General features: G+C 38.7%; 1 protein-coding gene across 1 annotated transcript in view; it reads left to right on the top strand.

The window, feature by feature from the left end:
• The window catches only part of csmd3b (CUB and Sushi multiple domains 3b), a 507,791-nt gene that overhangs the window by 396,538 nt on the left and 85,923 nt on the right, over positions 1-25,330 (top strand). The window contains exons 32-43 of the mRNA XM_073858336.1: positions 2,549-2,662; positions 3,578-3,673; positions 6,636-6,839; positions 11,197-11,321; positions 11,682-11,778; positions 13,640-13,744; positions 16,797-16,915; positions 17,082-17,151; positions 21,530-21,646; positions 21,729-21,938; positions 22,096-22,284; positions 23,173-23,350. Of these exons, the coding sequence (XP_073714437.1) occupies positions 2,549-2,662; positions 3,578-3,673; positions 6,636-6,839; positions 11,197-11,321; positions 11,682-11,778; positions 13,640-13,744; positions 16,797-16,915; positions 17,082-17,151; positions 21,530-21,646; positions 21,729-21,938; positions 22,096-22,284; positions 23,173-23,350 (1,624 nt within the window). The remainder of the gene's footprint in view (positions 1-2,548; positions 2,663-3,577; positions 3,674-6,635; positions 6,840-11,196; positions 11,322-11,681; positions 11,779-13,639; positions 13,745-16,796; positions 16,916-17,081; positions 17,152-21,529; positions 21,647-21,728; positions 21,939-22,095; positions 22,285-23,172; positions 23,351-25,330) is intronic.

Raw genomic sequence — 25,330 nt, 5'->3', positions numbered from 1 at the left:
TGGTATATGTAGATTAAAAAGCCTCATTCTAAGGTAATAAAAACAATGCATGGTCTTAATGGTGTATTTTATATAATATAGTTATGTATATTATATTGCATGTCTGGCAAGAAATCCTTTTTAAAGTTACACAATGTTTTTTTATTAAAATATGCTGAAGTAATTTCATTTAAATTACATGAACTAAAAATATAGTTTGAAAGATTACTTTAGGGTATTTTAAGTACACAATTAATACACCTAAGTGCATTTTTTCCTCTAGGGTCACTTGAGAAATATATCCATAGAGCCATAACAACCAAGACATGTTAAAGATGCATGAATTGCTCTTTGACAATGAGCGATTTCAACTTGGCTATACAAAGACCAAATCCCCAGTTAGGACGTCATCCTGCGTCATCTTTAAAAGTTTTCTGTGAAGCAAAGTGATGCATTAGTGACCCCTGGCTTAATGTAATTATAATGGGTTTAGTGTGATTATAACTGTGCACCGCTTAAGCCCTATACATTATTTCTACACTCTCAGCAATTAAGCCGTCAGTAGCTGCGTTTCCATTACAGATGTGTGCAAAACGTAAGCGATATTTTCAAAATGATAAAAAAAAACTTTCGTGAAATGGCAGCGTTTCCACTAACCGATGATATGCGACTAAAACTTTTTTTTTCCGCGATAAGTCAGTCCAAACATCACATTAACAGATTTAAGTTTAAATAATTGGCAAGGAAAGTCTCTTATACTGGGAGCAGACACGTATGAGGTGTTTCTTGGAGGTTTTAGTCATCTTGAAATAATGAATATGTGAGTTGCTTACTTTAAGTGACCTGAACATGCGAATATATAGTTTCCATTGCAGTTTTGGGAATTACACCTGTTCCGAATTCCCTGAAAAACCACCTCATTTGAGAGCGTAAAAAGGTTTTTGGCATAAATGGGAGGTGATGCGAAATTGACGGGTTCCAATTTGCTCAATTTGAAGGGTAATGGAAATGCAGCTACTGGTGTGGTACCCTTACAAAAAGTACAAAAGAGTGCATATTAGTATCTTAAAGGTACATATCAGTACCAAATATTAGGACCTTTAAATGGTACTGCCCCAGTCACAGCTTTTGTAGCATATTGTACAGTATGTGTATCAGAAATGCATTTGTCTTTAGATTAAAGTAAATAAATAAAAAAAATCAAATTCCTAATTGATTTGTTACTATTCATTCCCCTATTTTGTTTGCTGCATGTTTGTTTGGTGCACGCAAGTGAAACGCAATTGTTTTTTGACATGAAGTGGTAATTGTCTTGGCATCAATGGGGACTTAGAGATGTGAAACACAAGTATAATGCATCGAGGGCCGACACTATCTTCTCTATTGTTTTTATCAAAGGCATAGGGGACGAGTTTACTCCCAGCACGCAAGCTGGAAACAGATTTGATTAGCCTTGATTCTTTTTCCAGTCTGCTTTTGCAGTGTTCACAGCCACCTTCAATAACACACAGGCTTCGTAATTACCCACAATTCAAGCCGGTCTCGTATTTTTCTTCCTTTAAAGCCAAAGGGTGTTATTCATAGACGGTGCGTTTTAGAAACTGGGAGTGTCGTTAATGTGAATTAAACTGAAGTTTTCTAATTATTTCGGTCAGTGATTTTACTGACCATAATAAAATTTTATGTAAGTCGGTGAACTCCGACATAGTGAAAAGTGTCAATTGTTGTCCAGAAATGCTTAGCTGGTGACACCGCAGGTCCGTGTAATCAAGATTTTCAATTCATCTCACAAGTGCAACAAGAAAGATATGCCAATGACGTCAGTGAGCAGAATCCATACCCATCATAATCATGGTTGTGGTGCATGTTTTGTTCTTGTTTCGCCCCAGATATACTGTATAGGGTAGAGACGTCATATAATGTAATTGTGATAAGTAGCATGCTAATGATCCTCTTCTAATGATGGAGACATCAAAGCATTGGACAGCAAATGAGACTATAACAAGTCTGCCCAGTGGAGGACAAAACCAATACGCGGCAGCACTCAGCATGCTACCAAAACATAATAGAGAGATGTTGCAGCATGGTAGCTAATTTAAAAGATTTGAATAAACATACAGTGTTATTACCTCGGAGAGCTCTCGCTAGATGTAAATGCACAGATCCAGCGAACGGAAAATTATGTGCTTGCATAATGTTCTTAGTGGCTTTTAAATGGGAATCTAAATACGGGTATAAGTAAATGAGAAATGCGGGCAGAAAATCTTTCGGTGCACTTTTCCTTTCTCTTAAGCTTGCAGTTGAAACAGATCTCAGCCGTTGAGAGGTTACCTGGGTCGGTATCCATTGTTAAGTCTACAAACTTTTTATTATACTGTAAAAGTACAGCCCATTGGGCATTTAGTATTCAGATGTATTGACTTACTTTGAATCGCGAAGACATCAGGAGTTTTTTTCTTTTCATCAAATGCTAAATTGTTTACTATTTAAAAGAAAGTGGTCTGCGTCGTAATGAGGACTGGATCCGTGTTTTATCAAGCATTTTGACCTCGAGTCTGTTTTTCTCCAGTTTTGTTTGGACAGTTTGTCCTCTTCCAGACGTCACTGAACGATGTGGTGGACATTTATGACGGCCCGACGCAGCAGTCTGCACTCCTCTCATCTCTTTCTGGTTCTCATTCAGGTAAGATCCAGAACTTTCCACTTGACTTACAGTACTATCACAAGCTACTAATGGACCATTCACAAAAACATACAAGATTGTTTTGTTGATCGCTAGTCAGCATTAGTGCTTATGGAAGCGCTATTTGTGCGCTTCTATATTTTGACATAAAATCAGATTTTTTCCTGCCAAAATGAACATTCTGCAGGGAAAACAGGAAAATGGCCTTCTTGTCCATTTGGCATAAGAGCATCTCACATAAGCACCACTTTTCTATTCTAATATTGGGAACACGCCACATCACATCAGGCTGGAAATCATCACCTGTCATTGAAAACAAATGGCCAAAATATAGGACGGAACACATTGTGTGACTGTTCTCTAATTGTTTAGACACACTGAATGCTAAAGCTTTTGCATTAAATCCTTGCACCTTGTTTGTTTAGTGCATAGCATCAACACATAAAAAATTTCAAACGAAAACTGAACAAAGATGTTGTCAATAATGGCCCCTTGAAAACTATAGTAAAATATATAATATATAGGACCAACTATCATGCTAATGCAGTGGTTCTCAAACTAGGGGGCGGGAGATGGTGCCAGGGGGTCAGTTTTATGACATTTTTAAAAAAATAATCCTACTAACCAACAGCACTACATTGTATCATGTAATATGTTTTGTTTAATTCAATTCTAATTTGAGATTGGGGTGCAAACGGATGCAAGGGCGGGTGCAAGCCGAAAAGTTTGAGAACCACTGTGCTAATGTAAGGGTGATATGATGAAGCAGATTTTGAGTCTTTATATCTCTTTGCAAATATACTTCTCCATTGGAAACACATTTAAGTGTATTCTCTGTTAGGTTTATCAGGGCCACATGCGATAAAAGTGATCCAAAAGACAATTTTGAGATGTTTATTTCTATCTATTTTTCAGGGGAGTCGTTGCCCTTAAGTACTGGGAATCAAATAACTATGAAGTTTACTACAGTTGGACCAGAAACTGCCAAAGGCTTTCACTTTGTGTACCAAGGTCAGTTCGAAGCTCTGTTGGGACATTATACTTATATTTATTATTTGTAATGTTTAAAGAATCTTTAATTCTCATACAGAATTTATAGTAACATTACTCAGCTATTTTATATCACACACTGCAAAAAAAATGACTTTCTTACTTAGTATTTTTGTCTTGTTTTCAGTAAAAATATAACAATTCTTAACTTAAGATGCATTTTCTTGATAAGCAAAATTACCTAGAAAAATAAGTCTAGTTTTTAGACAAAAAAGATAAACTTTTAGTAAATTAGTGCTTAAAACAAGCAAAAAAAAATCTGCCAATGGAATAATAATAATTTTCTTGAAATAAGTTTACTTTTTTCAAAAACACATAATTCAAGAAAAATTCTTATTCCATTGTCAGATAAATTTTTTTTTGCTTGTTTTAAGCACAAATTCGCTTACATTTTTTTTTTGTAGGTTATTTTGCTCATTAAGAAAATACATCTTAAAGGAATAGTCTACTCATTTTCAATATTAAAATATGTTATTACCTTAACTAAGAACTGTTGATACATCCCTCCATCATCTGTGCGCGTGCACGCAAGCGCCGGAGCGCGCCGCGACGCCTCGACAGCACCCAGCCTAGCCCCATTCATTCAACCGCACCATTCAGAGACAAAGCCAGAAGTGACCAAACACATCAACGTTTTTCCTATTTAAGACGAGTAGTTATACGAGCAAGTTTGGTGGTACAAAATAAAACGTAGCGCTTGTCTCAGCGGATTTAAAATAGGAACTATATTTTATGGCGTAATAGCACTTTTGGGAGCACTTCGACTCGCCTGAAAAGTCCGCTCCCCTTCTCACTCTCATAATGGGAGAGGGAGGGTGTTACTGCGCCGAGTCAAAGTACTCCCAAAAGTGCTATTACGCCATAAAATATAGTTCCTCCTCTAAATCCGCTTAGAAAAGCGCTATGTTTTATTTTGTACCACTAAACTTGCTCGTATAACTACTCGTCTTAAATAGGAAAAACGTTTATGTGTTTGGTCACTTCTAACTTTAGTAGACTATTCCTTTAATTTAAGAATTTTCAGATATTTATCCTGAAACAAGACAAAAATACTAAGTAAGAAAGTCATTTTTTGCAGTGCAATTTAAAGTCTCACACTTAGATATCATTTAAGTGCCTATTAAATTATTGCAAATGTATATATTTTTGTTTTTCTTTGCAAAATGTGGACTGCGTGCGACAATTGCCAGTCTGACAAGCATATGATATATATTACACTAGTTTCTGCTTAGTTTTTATGTGCATTGTTTTAATTATAGTCATAATTGCGACAGCTATTGAAAAACTTTTACTGTGAGGGATTTGTTTAAATAACCACACCACTTATATGGGCATTAAAATGTTCTACACAAACATTAATTTATTGTCTTAGCAAAGCTAAAGAGGTGTTTAAAGAAATGCGTTTGTAAATAAATGTAATTGGTTTAAACAAAGAAAAGTAAGAGAATGCACAGTAAGATAGTGCTGCACTAAAAGCTATAAGTACATTTACATTCAAATAATATAGTAAAGGTTTTTCTGTTTTCTTTATTTTACTGAATCTAAGACATATACAAAAATAGATATACAGTATATATAAAAATACTTCGTAATTGCTTTACAGAAGGAAGAAACATTGATATTCAATGTAATACTGAAAATGCATGACGTATTTTGCATTTATATTAAAAGAAGCATAACTTTGCTAAGATCATAAAACATTCAAGGCCTGGAATATGTGGTTTCATATGCACTTTCTCCAACGAGCAATTGCGAACAATTACTGTGTTAATTTATCCTAATGCTGGGTTAAACAATTTTTTTAGAGTGTTTAAACATTCAAGACAAACTTACGATGAGTGCTGATATTGTTAGGGATGACACAGATGTGGCCATTGAGAACACCCCTCTATAGATGCCACAAATCAGTGTAAATATATTCAATCTTTTAAATTTAAGTTAATTAAATTTAAGTGCAAAAAAAGTCCTTTTAATTACTGAAGTTAAAAACTTTAGAAACTAAAAGAACAGCCAATCAAAATGCATTTGATCTGAGCACACAGTATTGTGCAATAATGCAAAGTCATGTGAAGAAGGATTGTAGACCAAAGTGACTTTATACTAGGCATGTACTGTAAGTGCAGAAACCATTGTCATGTTAGGACAAAACAGATTTAGTTAGAGATCTTGTTGTTTTATCAAATCAATGGTTGTAATGTTGTGATTTATTCCAGGAATCATACATTTTCAGATATTCAAAAATGTAAACCCTGTACTTAAATTCTTTATGCCTTCCTCAGAAAATGTCCAAGGACATTAAAAAAGTGGTTCATAATTGTTTTACTCTGTCGGGTGATGTGCTCTGGGCAGTGTTACATATCGTCAGTGAATCTCAAAGTTTATATAACTGTATTTTGTATCTTTATAAACATTTCTGAAAAGCCGCCCAGGACCCTGAAACATAAGAGCAGTGTTTTCTAAAGCATTTCAGTTGTCGGGTCATTCAAACTCATTCAACTTGACTTGCCATTCTTCGGCTTAATGCTTAGTCTATTTCATGACTGTTAAATAACCAATCAATTGATTCTCTATTTCAGTTCAGTTGCTTAAAGGTCATATATGTGTTTGATTGAGGACTGATTCCAATTGCCATTTAAAAAATATATCTGCAATGCTACAAGCAAAAGCAACCAGACAAGTTCAGAATTTGTAAGCAAGTCAAAACCTGACATTTTATAAGTGATTTTTGTTCTACTTAGTGTCCACAACAACATTCTCACAAAAAGATATATATACTGGGCAGGAGTTTTTTATTATAATATATAACTTTATCCAAAGTTCTTTCTTGCCCACTTGATGGATATGACTAAAACAAAATTACTCTTTATGCGGTGCAACTCAATTCCTATTAATTAACATCTTCAATTGTTCAATCCCATCACAGCTGTGCCAAGGACCAGCGCAACACAGTGCAGCTCTGTTCCAGAACCTCGATTCGGCAAACGCATTGGGAACAATTTTGCTGTGGGCGCATCTGTGATGTTCGAGTGCAACCCGGGCTACACGCTACACGGCTCTGCTGCTATTCACTGTGAAACCGTACCTGACGCTCTGGCTCAGTGGAACGATACTTTGCCCACTTGCATGGGTAAGAAACACAGGATTGATGTGACCTTTTGTCTTGGTGGACAGGTTGTGTAACCAAGCATGGTTAGCTAAATGATACATCCCAGCAAAACAAAAGCAAAGCTCTCAGTCAGCGTCTTTCAGGTGAGGCTAGTTAATCAGCAGGTGCAGGTTAGCACTGGGAAAACAGGTGAAGCTGGTTGAAATGGATGTCAGACACATCTTCATCTGCTTGGTCAAGTGTCAGAAAGTGTAAGTGGTCTGATTTTAAAGGAATAGTTTACTCATTTTCAATATTAAAATATGTTATTACCTTAACTAAGAATTGTTGATACATCCCTCTATCATCTGTGTGCGTGCATGTAAGCACTGGAGCGCACTGCGACGCTTCGATGGCATTTGGCTTGGCCCCATTCATTCAGTGGTGCCATTTAGAGATAAAGTTACCAAACACATCAACGTTTTTCCTATTTAAGACGAGTAGTTATACGAGCAAGTTTGGTGGTACAAAATAAAACGTAGCGCTTTTCTAAGCGGATTTAAAAGAGGAACTATATTGTATGGCGTAATAGCACTTCAAATATACATTTTGGTACCAACGAGTGCATATTAGTACCTCAAAGATACATTTTGGTACCAACGAGTGCATATTAGTACCTCAAAGATACATTTTGGTACCAACGAGTGCATATTAGTACCTCAAAGATACATTTTGGTACCAACGAGTGCATATTAGTACCTCAAAGATGCATTTTGGTACCAACGAGTGCATATTAGTACCTCAAAGAAACATTTTGGTACCAAAGAGTGCATATTAGTACCTCAAAGAAACATTTTGGTACCGAAGAGTGCATATTAGTACCTCAAAGATACATTTTAGTACCAACGAGTGCATATTAGTACCTCAAAGATAAATTTTAGTACAAACGAGTGCATATTAGTACCTCAAAGATACATTTTGGTACCAACGAGTGCATATTAGTACCTCAAAGATACATTTTAGTACCAACGAGTGCATATTAGTACCTCAAAGATACATTTGGGTAACAACGAGTGCATATTAGTACCTCAAAGATACATTTTGGTACCAAAGAGTGCATATTAGTACCTCAAAGATGCATTGTGGTACCAAAGAGTGCATATTAGTACCTCAAAGATGCATTTTGGTACCAAAGAGTGTATATTAGTACCTCAAAGATGCATTTTGGTACCAAAGCGTGCATATTAGTACCTCAAAGATACATTTTAGTACCAACGAGTGCATATTAGTACCTCAAAGATACATTTTGGTACCAACGAGTGCATATTAGTACCTCAAAGATACATTTTGGTATATTAGTACCTCAAAGATACATTTTGGTACCAACGAGTGCATATTAGTACCTCAAAGATACATTTTGGTACCAACGAGTGCATATTAGTACCTCAAAGATACATTTTAGTACCAACGAGTGCCTCAAAGATGCATTTTAGTATCAAAGAGTGCATATTAGTACCTCAAAGATACATTTTCGTACTAAAGATTGCATATTAGTACCTCAAAGATATATTTTAGTACCAAAGAGTGCATATTAGTACCTCAAAGATACATTTTAGTACTAAAGAATGCATATTACTACCTCAAAGATACATTTTGGTACCAAATGTTTGCATATTCAGTATGTACCTAAATGGTACATAGGAAAGGTTACTGCCCAAGTGACAGCTAGGGGCCATTTTCTGACAGTGTATAAACATATAAATCTGACTTAATTTTTTTATAAATATGAATTTATTTTTTTCGTAATTGCAACTTTATTACATTTTCCAGTTGAGATATAAAATCACAATGACTATTTTCTTTACTCCATGTCATATACCGGCTTCATTACAGAACTGTCTGTCTTTCTCTCGCTCTTTTTTTTTGCTGTTTATCTTTAACTTCACCAATTTCTATTTTCTATCTTGCTATAGATTTTTCCTAAGCTTCCGATGATTGTTTTTCCTGTCATATTTAGGCCAAATGAAAAGAACATCCTCACACGCATGCACCCACACTCCCCAAACGCAGGTAAAATACCATAAGGCTTATGACAGGCGTCTGCTTTACCTTGTCAGGCCTTGTTTAATTTCCCAGCTCTTCCTGCTGTCTACCCGCTGAAGGGTCAGAAATCTTTGATATATCCCATGATTACCTGGCCGCATGCTGCATTCTATATACCGGTGGTTAAAAATGAATGACCTCAAAATTGCAGGGAAGTGAATTTGTTTAATAATTTAAGCATCCGACACGGGTATATTGAGACCTGCTCCGTATCCGGCCTTCACTCGGTCTCTCTCTCTCTCTCTCTCTCTCTCTCTCTCTCTCTCTGTCTCCCCCTTATTCTTTAGTCCAATGAGAGACATCAATCAGTATGTCCCTATCCGTTCATAGCTGTTTAAACATAGTGATTGGCTTTGACCTCTAGATTATCCCCTTGTCCTTGATAGATAGTATCTTACCTTAACATAGGATAAGAAAGACAGTTCTGCCCTGCCAGAGTTAGATAGCAGCCTGTGCTTTGTTATTGACAGATCCAGTCTCTGGCCTCTGGTGCTGCTCTAGACAATAGTTGGCAGGTCTTCAGCAAATAGCAGAAAATTGCTTAACCAAGCTGCTCCTGTGGGAAAAAGGCAAAATGCTACATGCTCTTTTCTGACGTTTCTATGCTGCATTGTTCTTTGTAAGCGCTTTGTAATGAAAAGGTGCCGTTTAGTGCTTGGATGACAGACAGCAAGTGGTGTGCTTACAGTAGGTGTGCACCCTAGTTCAGTAAGTGCACTGCCAAGGGCGTTTCGTTTCACTTTAGTTACAGTAGGTGTAGTACTCAAAGAGATTTATTCTTTGTCCACATTTTTTGCTCTGAAATAACTGAGATTTTACCCTGAGTCATCATCTAGAAGAACATGTTATTGCTTGTAGGCTTAGGTTCTCAAAGATCATTGAGCGATATGCTGTCATGAGACTGAGGATTCATATCCATGTCATACTGTATATCTTTTATATAAGATGTAAATCATGCAATCATACCTTCTTTTCGATCTTCCATGCCAGTGTCAGCTCTGTAATATAGCGCCATAACATTTTTCATTCGAAAAGCAATTTGACAAGTGATAACTCAGTTGCACCTGATTATAAAAAAAAAGATATTTAAAGTCAGCTAAGCATCAAGGCCAAAAGCAGATAGACGTGCTTTTATTATTTTATTATTTATGAGAAGTTTTTGTACAGAAAATGACAAATAGAGTGCCGCAAGGATGACGTATTCATAAAATTCATAAAATTTGTGTTTATCTGTGAAGATTAACTTGTTAGACAAAACGTGTAAGTAACATAAACTTTTGTTAAACACTAAGCTTATTTTTGTGATAATTCAAAAGTCTATGGGAAAAATGAATAGGCTTTTAGTAAGGGAATCAGCGTCTCGCTAACTTAAAGTTAGCCTACAAAAATACGTCATCCCTGCAGCACTCTATTCCAAGCTTTAAAGGATTAGTCCATTTTCTAAAAAAAATCCAGATAATTTACTCACCACCATTTCATCCAAAATGTTGATGTCTTTCTTTGTTCAGTCTAGAAGAAATTGTTTTTTAAGGTATAATTCCAGGATTTTTCAAATTTTAATGGACTTTAATGGACCCCAACACTTAACAGTTTTAATGCAGTTTAAAATTATAGTTTCAAAGGACTCTAAACGATCCCAAACCTGGCATAAGGGTCTTATCTAGCGAAACGATTGTCCTTTTTTATATCTCCGGTCATGTAATACATCATCACATCAAGAAATCACGGAGGACGTATGCAAAACTACGCAGTGTACAAGTGTGAAGAAAGAGGACCGTTCCGACGTTGTTGTATGGCGAATGATACTAATTAATGTCTTTGTGTCAGTTTATTGTTTAAAATGGTCCGTAAATGTGCGTTTCATATATCTAACACGTGACCTTTCCACGGTATTACGCAATTACGTGAGGTCGCGCTGGCGCGTCACAGGACCGGAGATAGACGAGAAGTTGTGGTTTAAAAGTGCATCTTTTTTATTTTTCTTTCGCTAGATAAGACCCTTATGCCTCGTTTGGGATCGTTTAGAGTCCTTTGAAGCGGCAATTTTAAACTGCATTAAAACTGTAACATGTTGGTGTCCATTAAAGTCTATTAAAATGAGAAAAATCCTGGAATGTTTTCCTCAAAAAACATAATTTCTTCTCGACTGAACAAAGAAAGACATCAACATTTTGGATGACATGGTGGTGAGTAAATTATCTGGATTTTTTTTTTAAGAAAATGGACTAATCCTTTAAGTTGTGTGCATAGGTAATACTTACCTTATACTCTCCTGTCTTTCGATTTACCTTCACAGTGCCTTGCGGAGGGGTTTTGGCAATGCGTAAGGGTACAATATTGTCCCCCGGATACCCTGAACCCTATGATAACAACCTCAACTGTGTGTGGAAGGTGTCGGTTCCCGAGGGAGCTGGAATCCAAGTGAGTGAAGGAGCTTGTTTGAAGTCCCTCCCATGATATTTTTCAGAGAAGAAGCTTCAGTGATGGAAATGTTAAAATGACAATAAAGGGAATTCTTAATGACCGGTTAATTATGCATGAGCCTATGTTTAATTTAGAAACAATGAGGAGTACAGTTTTACTATTTTGAGCGGCTGTCTGTGTCTTCACCTTGCTGTTGTTTCTCCTAATGCAGTAATTCTGTGTTGTGTCTGTATAGCATGCCGTTTGAATCCTCAGAGGGAATTCCACATGCTGTGCGAGGAGATGGTGCTCGGCTGGTGTTCAGTGCCTTTGTTCTTTTGTTCTTACACTTCTTAATTATTTATCTCTTTATTTCAGATCCAAGTTGTGAGTTTCGCCACGGAACATAACTGGGATTCCCTGGATTTTTACGACGGTGCAGACAACAATGCACCCAGATTGGGAAGCTATTCAGGTAAGAAAAAAAGGTCAACAAGCCTTATTAATATTAGAGGAAATATTACATTAGAAGTAATGGAATGCTTTTTTTTTACAAAATGACCATTTCTCTTTAAGAAATTAAGCAAATGAAGACATTGCAATATCTCACAAGAACATAATATCATTACTTGAGTCAAACCATGCAGAAAGTCAAAGCGTTTTTTTTAATATTTGGAGCCAGGAAAGATCTTTAAATGTCCACCCTGTTTTGGCTAATGAATTACTGTGTCTGGCAAAGCATCTTATGGGCACTGCATCACTCAGTCAGCAGTTTTTTGTTTCTAAACAATGCGACCACAGGAAGTACACAAACACTAACGGTACATTCACACGGGGCGAAAGCGTTAACGCTTGATGGAAGGCTTGTCTGGAACGTGGCCAACAGCCAATCACAGTGGCCACAATACAGTGGGCGCTCCGGTCTTCCATAAACGTAATTGGCTGGCTCTGCCTAGGTTATTTGCATAAGGCGAACTGATTGGCTGACGCACGCGTTGTGGGTGAAAAGTTGAGAATTGTTCAACTTCTGCCGCGAGCAACGGTAGGGACACGATGCCGACGGATCCACAATTCAGGCTTTTCATCACTGTAAGAGCTTGTCATCACTGGCTCGTATTGCTCATTGGCCTTTATGTTGTAAAGGAAAGTGTTAAAGGGTTTATTAAACAGCTTAGGGAATCCAAAGGTAATGCACATATTTGAGATCTGACCAATCTGCCACATTTAAGTCAATTCATGAAGCATCCCTGTCGGTACAAGTGTCTTTATCCAGCTTTCAGAGACAGTATGTTTGCCTTTATTGTGAGAGCAGTAATTGAGGAGGGTCAAACAGCATCAGGAAGTGACAGCAGAACTGAACTCTACAAGCAGGAATGGTGCTAAACAGTGTTGGACATGGACAAGAATCACTGGGGGGCTATAGATCCATTATAATTCCCACTAAAATTCCAATAAATTTATGTATGAAAATGGCATAGGGTTTGGAGGTTCTTATGTGGATAAAACATGAAAATCGTCTACATTTTGAACTGGGACTCCATCCCCCCCTTTACATTTTCTTAGTCCCCTGAGTCCTCTTCCATTTCTAGCCCTGTTGTAACAAATTAAGTTTTGGAGGAGCATGTTCATGTAATGCAACCAATCTTGGTTATAGCTAGTATATCTTTCCCAGTTAAAGAGGGGGGAGTACTCTGGGTTCGGGCTAATATTCCGAGCTCGGAGCCCTCCACTTGGACAGAACGGCAAATATGCTTTATTATCATATAACCCTTTTGATTACGTTAATGCGAATTCGTAAACTACCAAAGGCCATTGATTCAAATCTCAGGGTAAACGCAAACTGATTAGATGTAATCCACATTGCATAAATGTATAAATGTAAACAGATGTGTTTAAAATCATATGAGGATGGTCTAGACCAGGGATGCTCAAACTTTGTCCTGGAGGGCCGGTGTCCTGCAGAGTTTAGCTCCAACCCTAATCAAACACACCTGAAGCAGCTAATTAGGGTTTGAAACTTCCTGGCAGGTGTGCTGAGGCATGTTGGAGCTAAACTCTGCAGGACACCGGCCATCCATGACCGAGGGCATCCCTGGTCTAGACAAAAATTTGAGAGGAGTTCACAGCATAGTGGTTCAAGCACTGCCTAATAAGCTTTTAGAGTGCGACATTCTTCTGTATGTTTAAAATTCTTTGCTCTGTAATCCACTTCATACTGTTTCTTATTTCAGTCCCGGCTGATGCGAGGTTGACCGAACATAAGTAAAGCACTACAGAGTTTGATAATCTGCAACATGCAATCCAATGCATGTCTAACACAGTTCCTCTTTTATCAGGGACCACCATTCCTCAGCTGCTGAACAGCACGTCCAACAACCTCTACCTGAACTTTGTGTCAGACATTAGTGTGTCTGCTGCTGGCTTTCATCTGGAATACACAGGTATAGCACCACAGCATCCAACAAGATTATGCTATTGATTCCTTTAAAAAAAAAGTTGGTCCGAAAGACACTCAGCATTTTAAAAAGCATGTACTGCATTGCATCTATACGCACTCACTAGCCATTGACTTGTTGTGTAATGTGGTTATTTATAGAATTCTCTAGAAACATAGAAAGTGTACAATATGCAAATGGGTCGATTAACTTTTTTTAAGTCTAAACAGTCAGACAGACAGGTACACAGATAGATCGACAGACAGACTGAGAGACAGACAGACAGACAGACAGATAGATAGAGCAGTTGATGGATGGATGGATGGATGGACGGACGGACAGACAGACAGACAGATAGATAAAGCAGTTGATGGATGATGGATGGATGGTCAGACAGACAGGTACACAGAAAGACCGACCAACAGACAGACAGATTGAGGGACAGACAGATAGAGCAGATGATGGATGATGGATGGATTGATATAAAGACAGACAGACAGATAGATAGAGAGCAGTTGATGGATGGATGGATGGATGGATGGACGGACGGACGGACGGACGGACGGACGGACAGACAGATAGACAGATAGATAGAGCAGTTGATGGATGATGGATGGACGGTCAGACAGACAGGTACACAGAAAGATCGACCGACCGACAGCCAGACAGATTGATAGAGCAGATAGGAAGAGCAGTTCATGGATGGATGGATGGATGGATGGATGGATATACAGACAGATAGATAGAGCAGTTGATAGATGACGGACGGACGGATGGACGGACGTACAGACAGACAGACAGACAGACAGACAGACAGACAGACAGACAGACAGATAGAGCAGTTGATAGAGGATGGATGGAGGGATAGAGCAGATGATGGATGATGGATGGATGGATGGATTGATTGATAGATAGACAGATAGATAGAGCAGTTCATGTATGGATGGATAATACAGACAGATAGACAGATAGATAGAGCAGTTGATGGATGATGGATGGATGGATTGATTGATAGATAGACAGATAGATAGAGCAGTTCATGTATGTATGGATGGATGGATATACAGACAGATAGACAGATAGATAGAGCAGTTGATGGATGAAGGATGGACAGTCAGACAGACAGGTACACAGATAGACCGACTGGCAGACAGACTGACTGAGAGACAGACAGATAGAGCAGTTGATGGATGATGGATGGATTGATATACAGACAGACAGATAGATAGATAGAGTAGTTGATGGATGGATGGATATACAGACAGATAGATAGAGCAGTTGATGGACGGATGAACGGACAGATCGACACATAGATAGAGCAGTTGATGAATGGATGGATGGACGGACGGACAGACCGACAGATAGATAAAGCAGTTGATGGATGATGGATGGATGGATAGAGCAGTTGATGGATGATGGATGGATGGATGGATTGATAGAGCAGTTCATGGATGGATGGATATACAGACAGATAGATAGATGAAGCAGTTGATGGATGATGGATGGATGGATATACAGACAGACAGACAGACAGACAGATAGATGGAGTAGTTGATGGATGGATGGATGGATGGATATACAGACAGATAGATAGAGCAGTTGATGGACGGATGAACGGACAGACTGACAGATAGATAGAGCAGTTGATGGATGGATGGATGGATGGATGGATGGATGGATGGATGGATGGATGGATGGATGGACGGACGGACAGACTGACAGATAGATAAAGCAGTTGATGGATGATGGATGGATGGATGGATTGATAGAGCAGTTCATGGATGGATGGATATACAGATAGATAGATAGATAGATAGATAGATAGATAGATAGATAGATAGATAGATAGATAGATAGATAGATAGATAGAGCAGTTCATGGATGGATGGATGGATGGATGGATATACAGACAGATAGATAGACCAGTTGATGGATGGATGGATGGATGGATGGATGGATGGATGGATGGATATACAGACAGATAGATAGAGCAGTTGATGGATGATGGATTGGATGGATGGATTGATAGATAGACAGATAGATAGAGCAGTTAATGGATGGATGGATGGATGGATGGATATACAGACAGAGATAGACAGATAGATAGAGCAGTTGATGGATGGATGGATGGTCAGACAGACAGGTACACAGATAGACCGACCGGCAGACAGACTGACTGAGAGAGAGACAGACAGACAGATAGAGCAGTTGATGGATGGATGGATGGATGGATGGATGGATGGATGGATGGATGGATGGATGGATGGACGGATGGATGGACGGATGGACGGACAAACAAACAGACAGACAGACAGACAGACAGACAGACAGACAGCCAGACAGACAGACAGACAGACAGATAGATAGATAGATAGATAGATAGATAGATAGATAGATAGATAAAGCAGATGATGGATGGATGGATTGATGGATAGATAGGTAGACCTAGGATGGATGGATGGATGGATGGCTAGATAGAGCAGTGGATGGATGGATGGATGCATGGAAAGCAGCCAGAAAGACACATAGGGTGGGTGGACTGATACATGATGGTTAAATGTACTGACAGACATGCCCCTTTTTTCAATCACACATCTAAGTAACATCTGCAGTATCTTGATTTAACTGTCACATATTAAATACCCGGAGGGATCAAAGTATCATCTGCTCTTATTGTACTGAATGACAAAAACCCATCCCAAGTACATTCTTTCTTTTCTTCATGGCAAGTAATCAAAGGGAAGAATGGAAATGGAGAAAGGGAAACCTTAGCCAACCGGCTTAATATCATACCAGAATTCAGCCAAATTATTTGTCTGACCGAGACACCTGTTCTTTACAAAATAGAGACAGATGTCCAGATTTACATCCATAAAATAATCAGCTAGAAAACAGCCCCTCTAGACAAATGTTTTTAGATTCTAGATCCTCACCGGCCTACTGAATTACAAAGCTGACATAGTGAAAACCTGAAATCTTTTAAAAATAGTTGCTTTTAGTGTTATTTTATATACATACTGTGTACATAAGATGTTTGGTGTCATTTTTGTGTCCACAGCTATTGGTCTAGATACATGTCCAGAGCCTCAAACTCCCACATATGGAATTAAAGTGGGGGATCGATACATGGTTGGAGATGTTGTCATGTTTCAGTGTGAGCAAGGCTACTCCTTACAGGTGAGGCTATTGCATGTAGTGCATCTGATCTATGTGCATGCCATGGCCCTGTATGACTACCATAACAGGCATGATCAGTGCATTGCTGATAGTTTTTAACTGGCCAGCTGAATGGAGCCCAGCGCATTATGAGTTGGAGGTGTTGATCTGTTTTGTTTTTGTCTAGGGAAATGCCCATATCACATGCATGCCTGGACCAGTGAGACGGTGGAACTACCCTGTACCGCTTTGTCTTGGTATGATCTTATGAAATGGATCTTGGAAATTTGAAAGTTTTTCCCCACAAACAATAAATCATTGTGTGTTTACACGTGCATCTAATCTGCTGTGCAGTATTGACCGCATTGGATGCACAAAGATGATGGATTTGACTCCCAGGGAACACATTTACTGATAAAATGTATCTAACATTCAATGCACTGACTGTAAGTTGCTTTGGATAAAAGTATCTGCAAAATGCATAATGTTTTTAAAAAATGCATACACATACAATTGATAAACCTGGAAACAATCAGGAAATGCAAATGCACATGCAAAGTGAAATTAGGCATTTAAAAAAAAATACAAATTATATAATCAGGATGTACTGTAAGTTTGTGCATGTAAACACATTTAATGGTTTGATGTGTTTCCCTGTTTTCATCAGTAAGTGAGTAAGAGACACCACATGATGTTTGTTTCATTTATCTCCTCATTAAGCTTTTCATGTCCCTGCCGCTTTTATTTACTTCAAAACCTAAAAGAGTTTTCAATCAAGATACACAGTATTGTGATGAATTCTTTTAGTGTTTGTTTGTTTGTTTATTTATAGAGGTCACTTTTAAAGAAAGACCATAGGTCCATAATGTTTTTATGCTTGGGTGCATCTTTAAATGTTTGATTCTTACTTAAGCTGAACTACCCAACTAAATAATTTACTACATTTTAAATACAAGGGCTCCCAAAACTGACATTTTAAACACTTGTTTCCTGATGCTTTTCTTGGCTCTGATGGGAAAAGGTATCTTTAAGCTCGCGTTTACTGTCAGTGCTAAAAGCTTTTTTCCAAATGAATAACAAAGTTTAGCACAAACATTGCCAAAACGGTGTGTGTGACAAATCACTTTTCTCCTTGCTCTATTTTAGGCATGGCTTTAAAGTCATAATTTACTTTCATTTGACATTAAAAGATAATACATTATTGTGAAGTTATCACAGATTCTTTCTTTTAGCTGGCACCAAATGAAAGTCTAAATATAATGCTCATTCGTCAGCCAAACAGACAGTTTGGATAAGTCAGATGTTGCTGATTCAGGCAGTTTTGGCAGGGTTTACACTTCATTTATGGAAAATGAATTAAAGAAATTTGTGTCACCATATCAAGGTGGGGAAAAGTAGTTCACTTTAACATTATAAAGGTCTAAATTCACTTGGTTACCCTGATGAGGTCAGAAAGTTAAAAGCAGGTTTATTGTAATGAGAAATTTATTAATGGGGGGGGGGGTCCTAATGTTATTTCATGCATTCTTTTAAAGTTATATATTTTTGGCCAGTTTTTGCCTTTATTCAACAGTGAGGTTAGGAGAGGACAGGAAAGTAACGGGAGGAGAGAGGGGAATGGGATCGGCAAATGACCACGAGCCGGTAATCGAACTCGGGTCACCAAAAGTGCGAAAGCACCACATATCGGAGTGCTGCCCACTACACCATCGGCTCCGACATTTAATGCGTTCTTAGTGCAGTTAAAGAGTTGGATTCTCATGCTAAACATGAGCAAAGGTTCAAATAACCATTTGGTGTGCCGAATGCACTTCGTCAGGGTTCGTACAAGTTTCAGACAGTTTTTATTTTGAATACTGATTTTTGTTACAGTGTTATCAACAATAAGTACTTGGCAATAAGTACATAAAGTACAGTGGAAGGCCTTATATGGGCACTTCACCTGAAATAGCACACATGAAATAAAATTTTTATGAGAGATAAATTGAAGCTTGTTCAGCTTCCCAAAATAACCCAGCATTATGGGAACAATGTATGTAGTTTGTTGTTCCGGGGTAGCAGCGTGTCTGTTTGTTTAACGCTGTATTTTGTTGAAATAGGGCGGTCCCAGTGATAAAACAACGGGAATCGGCGCATAAGTGCATATAATGTGAATGACACGATCATGTAGTGAATTATAAGTTACTATAAACATAATAATTTGTGGTCAAACCTGTAAAAAAGGTGCCTATGTTTTTCCCCAGTACAGTTTCTGTTCTTTTGGTGATCTGTGAGCTTTAAGTTTTGCTCTCTGAGGGTTTTCTCTGATCGGATAGCTATCTGATTTATTAAAACTGTTCCATTTACATTTGACCACATAAATGTGTCTTGTCAAAGCGGAATCTGAATCTGATCTTCTACTCCCGCGCAAAATGCAAATACACTATTCATTATGCCGCCTTAAAAAACTTAAGACGATGCTTATGCAACAAAAGGCAGCACTTACTGTATGTCACTCCATAAAGCAATAAGCGTGACGTCTTTGTTTTTTTGCTTCTTTGCCGGCTAACTTCCATGTGACATGATTACGTTTTGGGAGGAGTTATGCGCTGACAGATGTGGCTTCATCATCCAGATGTATTTACCAGTGGCGGCCGGTGACTTCTTTTTCGATGCGAAGTTCGTCACAACATGCATGTAGCCCGTCATGTGTGGTTTGTAATTTTAAAATATGCGTTTTGCGCTTCGAGTGATCCTATGTGCATCACGTGTCTTGTCAAAATAAGTGCCTGCTGCACATGCGTCTAAAGGGTTTATGGTAAAAGAGACGCTCGTGTTTGCCAGATACTCGCATAATCTCATGCGTAATCAGAGTTTAGTGTTAAGGGAGTGTCTTGCATGTATTTTGTGAACGTGAGCGTCTCTGTTATCATAAATGGTTTTGACGCGCTTATTTTGACAAAACATGTGATGCACATGGTTCACATGATCCAACAAACACATCTTTTGAAAACACGAGCAACACACTTGACACTCAGAACTCATACTCAGGCTTCGTTTACATGGAAACGATCTAAAAAAAGAAACCACAAAAGTGATGTTGCGTTATCACTTTTTATTCCGCGTTTCTACGAGCGTTTTAAGGGGGAAATCTGCGTGCATATGGTGACGCAAAAGTGTGTGATATTCGATGTAGTATGCACTCCAGGCGGCTAGGTGGCAATGTGAAGCAATGACACACAACAACACCAAGTCCGTGTGCCTGCATACAACCTTCTTCCTGGTTCTCCCAGGTCTCGTCCAAAACCATCTGGTTTGCCTCCGACGAATTGGCGCCTTCTCTGATCAGTAATACTAGCTGTGAATATTTCGTACAACTGCTGGAAAGACTTGTATATTTATCAGAGCTGATATGGCAACTTGAAGGTCCGACGTATGGAAATAATCCGACATGTTTGTTGTTATTTTCCTGAACTGGCGCATGCCTGTGACGTAAACGTGTACGCGACGAGAGCCACCGTGAGCAGACATTTGCATTTTTACTCTAGACGAGAACGCAACGGTAGATCGTTTTTAAGATTTCCAAACGCTGTCGCCGTGTAAACGAAAGGCAGATCCGATAAAATATTTTTACGTTTTCACCCTCACCACTGGTATTTACACTTGTCCGGTTTCATCTGAAATGCGTCCCAGACCACCTCCTACAGTGGTTTGAGCGATCGGATTTAAATCCGTCTCGAAAATGTTTCGGAGTGCATTTATACCTGGTCTTTTTACGATCAAATCTGATCAGAGAAAACACATGAAGTGACCAGATGTAAACGCCCTTGTTTTCTATTTTAGGGTTATCTACTTCATGTAAAATGAAACACAAAATGGAGATTCTCTTTGACTGACGAGATGATGTGCCAGACACATCATGTTTCTACTATTACATCAATCTCCTCTCTTTCTAAAGCGTCCTGTGTTTCTCTCATTTTTTTTTCTTCAGATCAATATGTCACGGATTGCAGGGCACCTTGTTTATCTTCTGTATTGCCTTGGCTCATGTTTGAGTTGGCCGTCCCTTGAACTGCCCAATTCCCTTTTCCCTCCTGTTTGAATGTAGTCCTCCATTACCGATATACTGTATGCATCAACATGGTCCGACCTATCCTCTACCATACCTACATCTCTCATCCATGAATCAAAAATCTAATACAGTATGTGAATGCAATTTCTGTTGACATTTCAGCTTGTAAACTGCTCCTGTATCTGATCTAGTCAATATACTGTATGTTTATTTCTATAGGCTACAGTTGTTTTTTTTATGTATCTGTAGAGTAGTAAAGACCTTATCATACGTACCTTATTGCCAGCTATGATGCATCACCAATGGGGATTTCACTAACTAGCTAATGTTCTTAATTAAACATGCATTGGTGTTTACTAGCAAAAATAAGTAGGTATGCATACCCTAATCACTATCTGTAGCTCATGCAAAACTTAAAGATGTTATATTTGTGTTTATCTCTGATGTTTTTTGTGCTAGAATCATTAAATAATGCAAACTTGGATGCCTTGTGTTTGCTAGTGGTGGTAGAAATCTACAGAAATAGCATTGCAATGTAACACTCCATGAGTCAGTGAAATGAATCTTTATCTGGTTATTCACAGCCCAGTGTGGTGGTGCCTTGACGGATGTTAGCGGTGTGATTCTGAGCCCTGGTTTCCCTGGCAACTACCCCAGTGGTCTGGACTGCACCTGGACAGTGACTCTTCCTACTGGCTTTGGTACATGAATGTCATTAAAACGTATAAAAATGTATTAACTACTGTGCGACGCTAACAACATGTTTTTATTATGGTGTCTAAGGAATCCACGTGCAGTTCCTGAATTTCTCCACCGAGGCGATTCACGACTACTTGGAGATACGAAGCGGGCCATCAGAGACCGGTGCGGTGATTGACAGGTTTAGTGGCCCGCAGGTTCCTGAGTCGCTTTTTAGTACCACCCATGAAACCAGCTTCTTTTTCCACAGTGATTATTCCCAGAATAAACCTGGATTTCATATTACATACCAAGGTAAGGATTTTAATCATTTGGATACTGTATGCTTGTGTGTGGGTGGGCCATGTCTCACCCCTCAATCCTGTTTTCTTATTGCTTTCACTCCTCTTTTAAACTGTAATGTCTATAATAAGGGCAAAAAATTTAAATGATGTTTTTGTCTGTTTTTCAGCATATCAGTTACAGAGCTGTCCTGATCCCCGTCCTTTCAGGAATGGTATTGTGATAGGCAGTGACTTTAGTGTGGGCATGACAGTGTCTTTTGAGTGCTTACCTGGTTATTCGCTTATCGGCGAGACGTCTCTGACCTGCCTCCACGGCATTAGTCGCAACTGGAACAATCCTATACCACGCTGCGAAGGTAGATGCATATTTTGTTTCGAGACTTGGCGTAAAGCAATATACTGACTTAATGCGGTATTGAAATCGAATGACCCCAGTTTTTCATGCATGCGGTTGCTTGTTGTACGTTATTATTAAAGTGTCAGCAGCTGATGACATTATACACTGATGTTAGAGATACGCTTGCGAGTGAGATGCATTGCCTTATTTCAACAATATTACAAGATAATGCGTGATGTTAAACAGTGCCGCACAGCTTTATGCTGAGAGCAAATTCTCGGCGGCTCTGTGGTCAACATCATTTCCCAGATCACAGTGAATCGATGTCATAGTAGAACGATCAAAGCTCAGAGATTCAATTTAAGAGATAAAACCTATGCAGTGGATTCTGGATAGCATGCAAGATGTGTTTTTGTCAGTGCAAAAACACTATATTCAAGGTATTTTTCCCTCATTTTGATTACCTAACCAAAAGTGTCTAGTAATAGGCAGGTTAGCAAGATAAAGTCACGGGTACAGTTTGACATTTTTCGAAATGCAATTCACTTCCTAGTGAATTGAAAGTGTTGAACTTTTCGAAGGTGGGAAAAATTACATGGTGCACTTTTAATGTGTTCTATACATGTAAGTAGCCACTTTATGTAAGGGATAATGTAAAGGCAGTAAGTTGTTGTCGCAGAAATAAGCTCTGGACCCATCGCGAATATATGTTATAAAAAGACATATTTTTGTGTAATATTAAACTGTACCTGTCAAAATGATTTGTAGTATTTGAGTAACCGGGTGTTATTAGTCTGGGAATAATAAAACCTGCAAATGTCGCGACAAGCCAATCAGAATCAAGCATTTTAGAGTACCATGTATTGAATAGTAATTACAATCTTTTCCTGCATCTCTCCTTTTAAAGCTCTGTGTGGTGGAAACATCACGTCTATGAACGGCACCATCTTCTCCCCCGGACACCCAGCTGAGTACCCCAACTTTCAGGACTGTGTGTGGAGTGTGAGGGTTCCTCCTGGAAACGGCATCTACATCAACTTTACCGTCCTTAGCACCGAACCCATCTATGACTACATCACTGTGTGGTAAACACTCATGAATGTGTGATAATGAATTAATTAATATTCATCGGTCTTTGATCAATAATGAACACTGGAAAGAAGGAGTTGGCCTCCACTGTTGAGGACTTTTATGCATAAATAACTGCTCACATGCAAGACATCTTTGAGATCAAGATAGCCATGCAGTAATGCCACCTAACGCCAAGCTTGAGTGACTCATGCCAACAGTACACTGTTAGAAAAATGGTCCCTAACTTTCACTTTTTTTTTTAGAAAGTTCATATTAGTACTAGGGATGCATAACGATTAATCTCAATTAATCTATAGCAGAATAAAAGTTTTTGTTTACATTATATATATGTGTGTGTGTGTGAACTGTGTTTAATAATTATGTATATATAAATATGCACACATGCATGTATAATTTTAAGAAAAAATATGTGTTTATATATTAAAGGGCCATTTCACCGATAGGAACATTAATCTTTATGGAAAGTGAGTCATATTTGTAGTCAAAATGTAACATAAATGTAGAATTTTGTGCCTATTTGACAGAGAAAAGACAAAATGTGACTTTAGAGCACATTTGTATGAAAAACTACAACTGCCACTATGCACCACAATGCACAGCTCTGCAAGCCACTCCCATTACTCGGAACACGGCTCAGACATGCTATTATGTACATAAATGCCACGTTAGTAAAACAAAGAAAATAGCCACCACCACTGTGTCTGACTGACACCAATCATGATTTACTTTTAAACGTGATGTTACATTGTGTTACACACAATAACACTCTGGCCTGGTGTGTAGCAAAGTCTTATTCAAACAGTAACGTGCGGTTTCAGATCCGCAGTACAAATGTCTTTCCAAGTACTTAAAAAAAAGGGTATGCATTTTAAATGTTTATTTAGTTTTACCAATTTTCTTTTTGTCTCTTGTTTACTGTAATTACATTTGTGTTATTATTGGCCTCACTGCTTTCACAATATAGACATATAAAACACCGCTCAGATATGCTATTGTGTACATAAATGCCACGTTAGTATAACAAAGAAAATATAAACACTCACTTTAGTCAGACGTCCTTTTATCCCTGCATCCTCCACACAAACGCGTCCCCTGCATAATATCTCCACAGACGCGCTGCCTCAGCTCTTGGAGCTTGTGCTCGTAAACCGAAACACGTCTTTGAAATAAGCACGCGACCAGAAACATTCACAAAACAAACGTCCATATCCTTATCTGATCCAGAAATGTTAAACCGAAAGCAAACGGCGCGAGTCCGTCCAAGCTTATATACTCCGCAGCGCGTCTGCTCGTAAACCGAAACATGTCCGTGAAATAAACGTTCCAAACGCGCGCAAAGTTCCTCTCTTGCATAGAAACCTTCACCAAACGAACGTCCATATCCTTATCTGATGCAGAAATGTTATAAAGAAGCCACACAGCGAGAGAACAGGCAAGCTTCTCTACGCAGCAGAGGCCGATGGTTGCTGCTTCTTCACCGGGCTCCTCTACCCAGCCGACGCCCAGGCTCCGGCCTACTCCTCGGGCTTCTGTTCCTACATCTGCCCCAGCTCTTTGCAGTATTGTGGCTCATAAAGGTGCAATGTACAGCGGATTAGAGCATCACGCTTGTAAAATCACCCTCTTCCATGTAATATTGATTAACTTCCACTGTTATTGTAACATGAATTCGGCTCGCTCCACAACTTCTGTTTAGCTTAGCTTAGCATAAAGATGGCGGCTGGTCGTTTTTTTTCGGTCTGTGTTCGTATATTTTCGTAAGTCCCACCCACTTATCTGTAATTGGTCTGAAGCGTGAGTGGGTCCCACCCATAGCCCCCACCTTGGAAAAATGAGGAATGAGTGTCTGTAGTCTTTCACACTCAATAGAGATACAGGATTTCCTTCTTTCAGTGACGCAAAATGACAATTTTTGCATCATTGAAAGAAGGAAGTGCCTCACTGAAATCAGTATTTCTCCCCTCTCAGGGGAA

The sequence above is a fragment of the Misgurnus anguillicaudatus genome, chromosome 20 (genome assembly GCF_027580225.2).
Source record: "Misgurnus anguillicaudatus chromosome 20, ASM2758022v2, whole genome shotgun sequence".
Classification (NCBI taxonomy): domain Eukaryota; kingdom Metazoa; phylum Chordata; class Actinopteri; order Cypriniformes; family Cobitidae; genus Misgurnus; species Misgurnus anguillicaudatus.
Note: the sequence above shows the minus strand (reverse complement) of the source record. Positions and strands in the feature narration are given on the sequence as shown.